General features: G+C 31.3%; 1 protein-coding gene across 1 annotated transcript; it reads left to right on the forward strand.

The window, feature by feature from the left end:
• Positions 1-4,316: 4,316 nt before the first annotated feature.
• On the forward strand, positions 4,317-4,784 carry LOC136081361 (uncharacterized). Its single transcript, XM_065798672.1, has one exon. The coding sequence runs from the start codon at positions 4,317-4,319 to the stop codon at positions 4,782-4,784; it is 468 nt and encodes a 155-aa protein (XP_065654744.1).
• The last annotated feature ends 470 nt before the right edge of the window (positions 4,785-5,254 follow it).

Genomic DNA, 5,254 nt, shown 5'->3' on the forward strand with positions numbered 1-5,254 from the left:
ACTCACTCAAACCATCATGTATAGTAACAAAAAAATTGACCCAATGGCAGTGATCAGGGTAATAATCAGAAACATCAGGAATATTATTACCTTAAAATATAATTATTATGTCCGTAGAAAAACCGCGGACATTTTCTGTGAGTATTTTTGTATTAAAAATGTTTTCTGTCAAGTAGAGAATGGAAATCTGCAACTAAACATATGAGCTAAAACAAAACAACGGCTAGTTGTATGTTTAGTAAAGATTTCCTTCCCTCTGCATCTTTTTTCTATGTTATACAACAAAATTATGATTATATATGATTAGATTAATCACTGCCAGCCCTTATTTTATGAAATATTATTAAAACACATAAGTGTTCGTAACGTAATGTTCTGTGTAAAAGTCCTGTAATTCCTCTTAATTTGTTTTGATATAAATCTTTTTTCCGTATGAATCTTTCTTTAACCTATTTAAGAATTTCTTCTTTTTTTTAATCTAATCAAAACTCTCGATTTCTCTCCGCACAACGGCAAAACAATAAAAAACAAAAAATACAAAAAAATATAAAACCAAAAAACACAAAAAAATATAAAATAAAAAAACACAAAAAAATAAAAAACAAAAAATACAACAAATATATAATAAAATAAATGAAAATTGAAAAATATATATATTTACGAACCTTTGTAATAACTATATATTATAAAACTATAATACCTGAGATAATGTAATTATAAAGAAAAAATTGTAATATTTATTATTTTGTAGTAAAAGAAAAAAAAAAAAAAAATTACGAAGAGTATAGGAGTTACAAGTATACAATTAGTATACAAGTATACAAAGAGAATAGGAGTTACAGAGTATTGGACTAGGAGTAACGGAGTATACAAAGAGTACGGTATACAAAGAGTTTCTGGGACTACGTACATCAAGTTTCTGGGACTACGTACTTTGTCACTTAGGGGAAAGACTATGTTGATAAATACGTTAGCAATGTCAAAAGTGTGGTTTCTGGCAAACGTGCTGCCCGTTCCCGAATGAGCAATAGAACGTCTGCACAGAGCCACTTTCAAAAATCTGTGGCAAAAGACTAATTACAATCCGGTCAAAAGAGAAACACTTTTTTTACCCGTCAAAAGCGGGGGTCTCGGAATTTTATCACCGAAGGAGCAAAGTCTTGCACTTCGCCTAAAAACACTCTTTCAACTGAAAGAATGCGAAGAGGACAAAGCTCACTATTATTTCTACTTTTCAACTGTTGGCGAGTTCACTTATAAAATTTACGAACCAAAACCAAAGCTGGAACTTTTAAAGCAGAACAATTTTCCAAAACACTGGGACAACAAAACGTCTCAATACTACAAAACAACAATCGAAATATTAGGCAAAAACGGGTCCCTTTTTAACATCCCCTTAAAAACAAAAAATTTTTTTTACTTAGAAGCAGCAAAAAACAAAAAACAGTCGTGCCAGCAGAACTTTTCTGGAACGGTTCAACAAAAACAACAATGCCTTGGACCCAAGTTTGGAAAAAAAAACTTCACCTCCCACGCATGCGGACCGACTCAAAACATCCTCTTTCGTTTTTTACACAACAGTTTACCTTCTGCGGCCTTGCTAGCCAAAAGCCCTAGGCAGCAGATCGTCAAAAATAACAAATGCAAAACTTATGGTAAAATTGAGGACAACATCCATATCTTTGCCAACTGTCCTTCTTTAGTTGAAATTCGGGAGTATTTTAAACATATATAACTCCTTGACATCCCGAAACAATTTTTCTCCGATAATTTTGATTTTCTCGATTGAAACAGCGAATTTATCGGAGAAAAACCCCACTTCGCAGCTGCTGTTGACACTCACTCAAACCATCATGAGTGCAATATGGAACAGTAGATGTCACCACATCTTTAGTAACAGAAAAATTGACCCAATGGCAGTGATCAGGGTAACAATCAGGAACATCAGGACTATTATTACCTTAAAATATAATTATCATGTCCGTAGAAACAGCGCGGACATTTTTTGTGAGTATTTTTGTATTAAAAATGTTTTCTGTCAAGTAGAGAATGGAAATCTGAAACTAAACATATGAGCTAAAATAAAACAACGGCTCGTTGTATGTTTAGTAAAGATTTCTTTCCCTCTTGCAATTTTTTCTATGTAATACAACAAAATTATTATCATATATGACTAGCAAATCACTTCCAGCCTTTGTTTATGAAATATTATTTTATCACATAAGTTTTTATCTTTTGTGTTCGTAACGTAATCTTTATGTAAAAGTCCTGTAATTCTTTTTAAATTGTTATGGATATAAGTCCTTCTTTTACCTTATGAATCTTTCTTTAACCTTTTTTAAAATTTCTCCTTTTTTTTTAACCTAAACACTCGGTTTCTTTCCGCACAACGACAAAAAAATAAAAAACAAAAAATAACAAAAATTATAAAACCAAAAAACACAAAAAAATCAAAAATCAAAAATACATAAAATATATAGTAAAATAAATAAAAATTGAAAAAAGTATATATTTACGAACATTTGTAAAAACTTTATATTGTAAAACTACCTTAATAGAAAACCTTAGTTAATGTAATTTTGAAGAAAAAATTGTAAATATTTATTATTTTGTAATAAAAGAAAAAAAAAAAGAAAAAAAAAAATACAAAAAGTACGGTATACAAAGAGCATACAAACATGCTTGTATAGAAGGAAAAAAACGCATACTGAAACTTTTTAAACGAGTGCGGACGTGCTTTTTCTTCAAGGTTAATAAATTCAAAATGACGTCTTACGCAAATGTCGCAGCGAAAGAGACTCTCCTTGCAGAACGTATTGTTGAGTTTAAAGTTTTTATGGATGGTTAACAAACTGGCAATCAAATGTATGTAAACCAACGAGCCAAAGAAATTATTGAAAAAATTAACAAGAAAGTTGGAAGGAATAAACTTGAAAACCTAACCTACCATCGAGATGGTCGATGGGTAGCTATTTTTAACTCAGTTGATGATGCTATAACAATGACACGGTCTGAAATATTGGTCACTGACTGTAATTCACCTGTGCTTTTAAAAGAAGAAAACAGCATGGTTTTTTGATTGCACTGATGTGATCCGACTATAAATGATTATGAAACAGTTGAAATGTTAAACCCATATGTTGAAAGTGTATCATCGATCACACACACAACACACAGTTTTGATCAAACAGTAAAAGACGATACGAGACTTTTTCGTTTGAAATTAAAAGTGTTAGAAAAGGAGCTTTCGCATCACATCGAAATTAAAGGAGCAAAAATATTACTGCACTTTGCAGGTAAAGAGTTTTTATGCAGACAATGTGGTATCATGCACGTACCTAGAGAAAGATGTCTTTCTTCATTACCTACACTTAACGAAAAAAAAGAAATAAAATCATTAGTAAATACTCCAATAGTAGGAAAGCAAAAAATCGAAGACAACAAGCAACCAACGTTTCAATTTACTGCACCAGCACCTCTGTCCTCAAATACAATGTTATCAAGGGGAAAGGTAACTAATTTTGTTTATTCAAAAAATAAAACTACTTTTGATTTTTTAGAGAAAAGTAATCTGGCTTTACCAGAAGATGTAAAGAATAACGGGTGATGCGGAATTTATCGGACAAATCCTAATTTAATTATTTGAGCATAATAATTAGTTTTTGTGGCTTATCTTTGATTTTATCACAAAATCTGGTTATTATTTGAGCTTAATAATCAGTTTTTGTGGTAAAATGAGGTTAAATGCAGCTGAACGAGAATCTTTTCAAAAGCGACTAAAAATGTTTTTTGTAAATAAACCTAATATTAAAAAAAAAAAAATCGTAAATCATTTTGAAAAGGAAGGATTTGCTCGAAGTACAATATATGATAACCTAAAAAGACTTGAAACTGTTCAATCGTTTTCTGATAGAAAGCACCCTGGTCGTCCGACATCCTGGGCTAGAGAAAAGAAAGCCGAATTAACGAGACTTGTCAACAATCAAAAAGGGATCAGTCAGAGAAAAATAGGTATTAAATTCGGTGTAAATCAATCGACAATTGGTCAGTTAAAAAAAATGAATATTAAATATAGAAAACGTGAAAAGACTCCAAAATTCACTATAGAACAACAAATAAAGGCAAAGAAAAGATGCAGGAAACTAGTTAACCAACTCTATAACACAAAATCGCTTCTAGTCATCGATGACGAAAAATACTTTTTTTTCGCAGGGGACAAGATGCCTTGAAATTCTGGATACTACACAAACAACAAAAAGAAATGCCCAGAAAGTGTTTATTTTATAGGAAAAGAGAAATTTCCAAAAAAATTATTAATGTGGATAGCCATATCTGACCGTGGTATGTCCGAGCCATTAGTTCGCACTTCCAAGGCTGTAGCAATCAATTCATCAATCTATATTAATGAATGTTTCGAAAAACGACTTCTTCCATTTATTCACAAGTATCATGGAGACTTTAACTATTTATTTTGGCCAGATTTAGCAAGTTCTCATTATTCTAAAGATTCTCTAAATTGGATGGACCAATATGTCTATTATGTTGATAAAGAATCCAATCCCCCAAATGTGCCTCAAGCACGACCAATTGAAAATTTTTGGGGACATTTGGCACAGAAGGTTTACGAGGGAGATTGGCAAGTTTCAACAGAGCAAGTTTTGATTGATCGCATTAAACTAAAACTACAAGAAATTGATTTAAACTTTTTACAGTGGCATATGAAAGGCGTCAGAGCAAAATTGAGATCAATTGCAGATGGTGATGTTTTTTCATATAAAAAATAATATATTTTTATTAAAAGATAAATGCTTTATTTAAAAAAAATATAATAGTAGTTTGTTTTTTTATTTATAAATAAGTTATTGACGTTTTTATTTTGTCCGATAACTTCCGCATCACCCGTTAAAATAAAAAAAACATAAAAAGAGTATCAATCAGCTTTTGATGAAGCAAGAAACATGGAACGAATAAAAAAAAAGCATCATCTGGTTGAAAATCTAGTCATTGATTAAGATCGCTTTACAGTAGTGAAAAACGAAATCACAGAAAAAAAAAGAGCAAATGAAGATCGGTAAGAAAGAAGACGGAGAAATTTCAAGCGAGAGCAATTTTGATGATGATTTGGTTGTAGATATGGCTGTGGTCGAAAACGATAGAAAAAGAGAACACCCGGAGACGCCTGCTAAAGAAAAACCGATAACAAAAGAGCGAAGAGGCGAAAAACAGAAATGGCAAACGTAAATAAAGACTTTTT

The sequence above is a fragment of the Hydra vulgaris genome, chromosome 06 (assembly GCF_038396675.1).
Source record: "Hydra vulgaris chromosome 06, alternate assembly HydraT2T_AEP".
In the NCBI taxonomy this organism is placed as follows: domain Eukaryota; kingdom Metazoa; phylum Cnidaria; class Hydrozoa; order Anthoathecata; family Hydridae; genus Hydra; species Hydra vulgaris.

Excerpts from the sequence above, each read along its gene's own strand:
- LOC136081361 (XM_065798672.1), top strand. The coding sequence starts at position 4,317 with ATGTGGATAGCCATATCTGACCGTGGTATGTCCGAGCCATTAGTTCGC.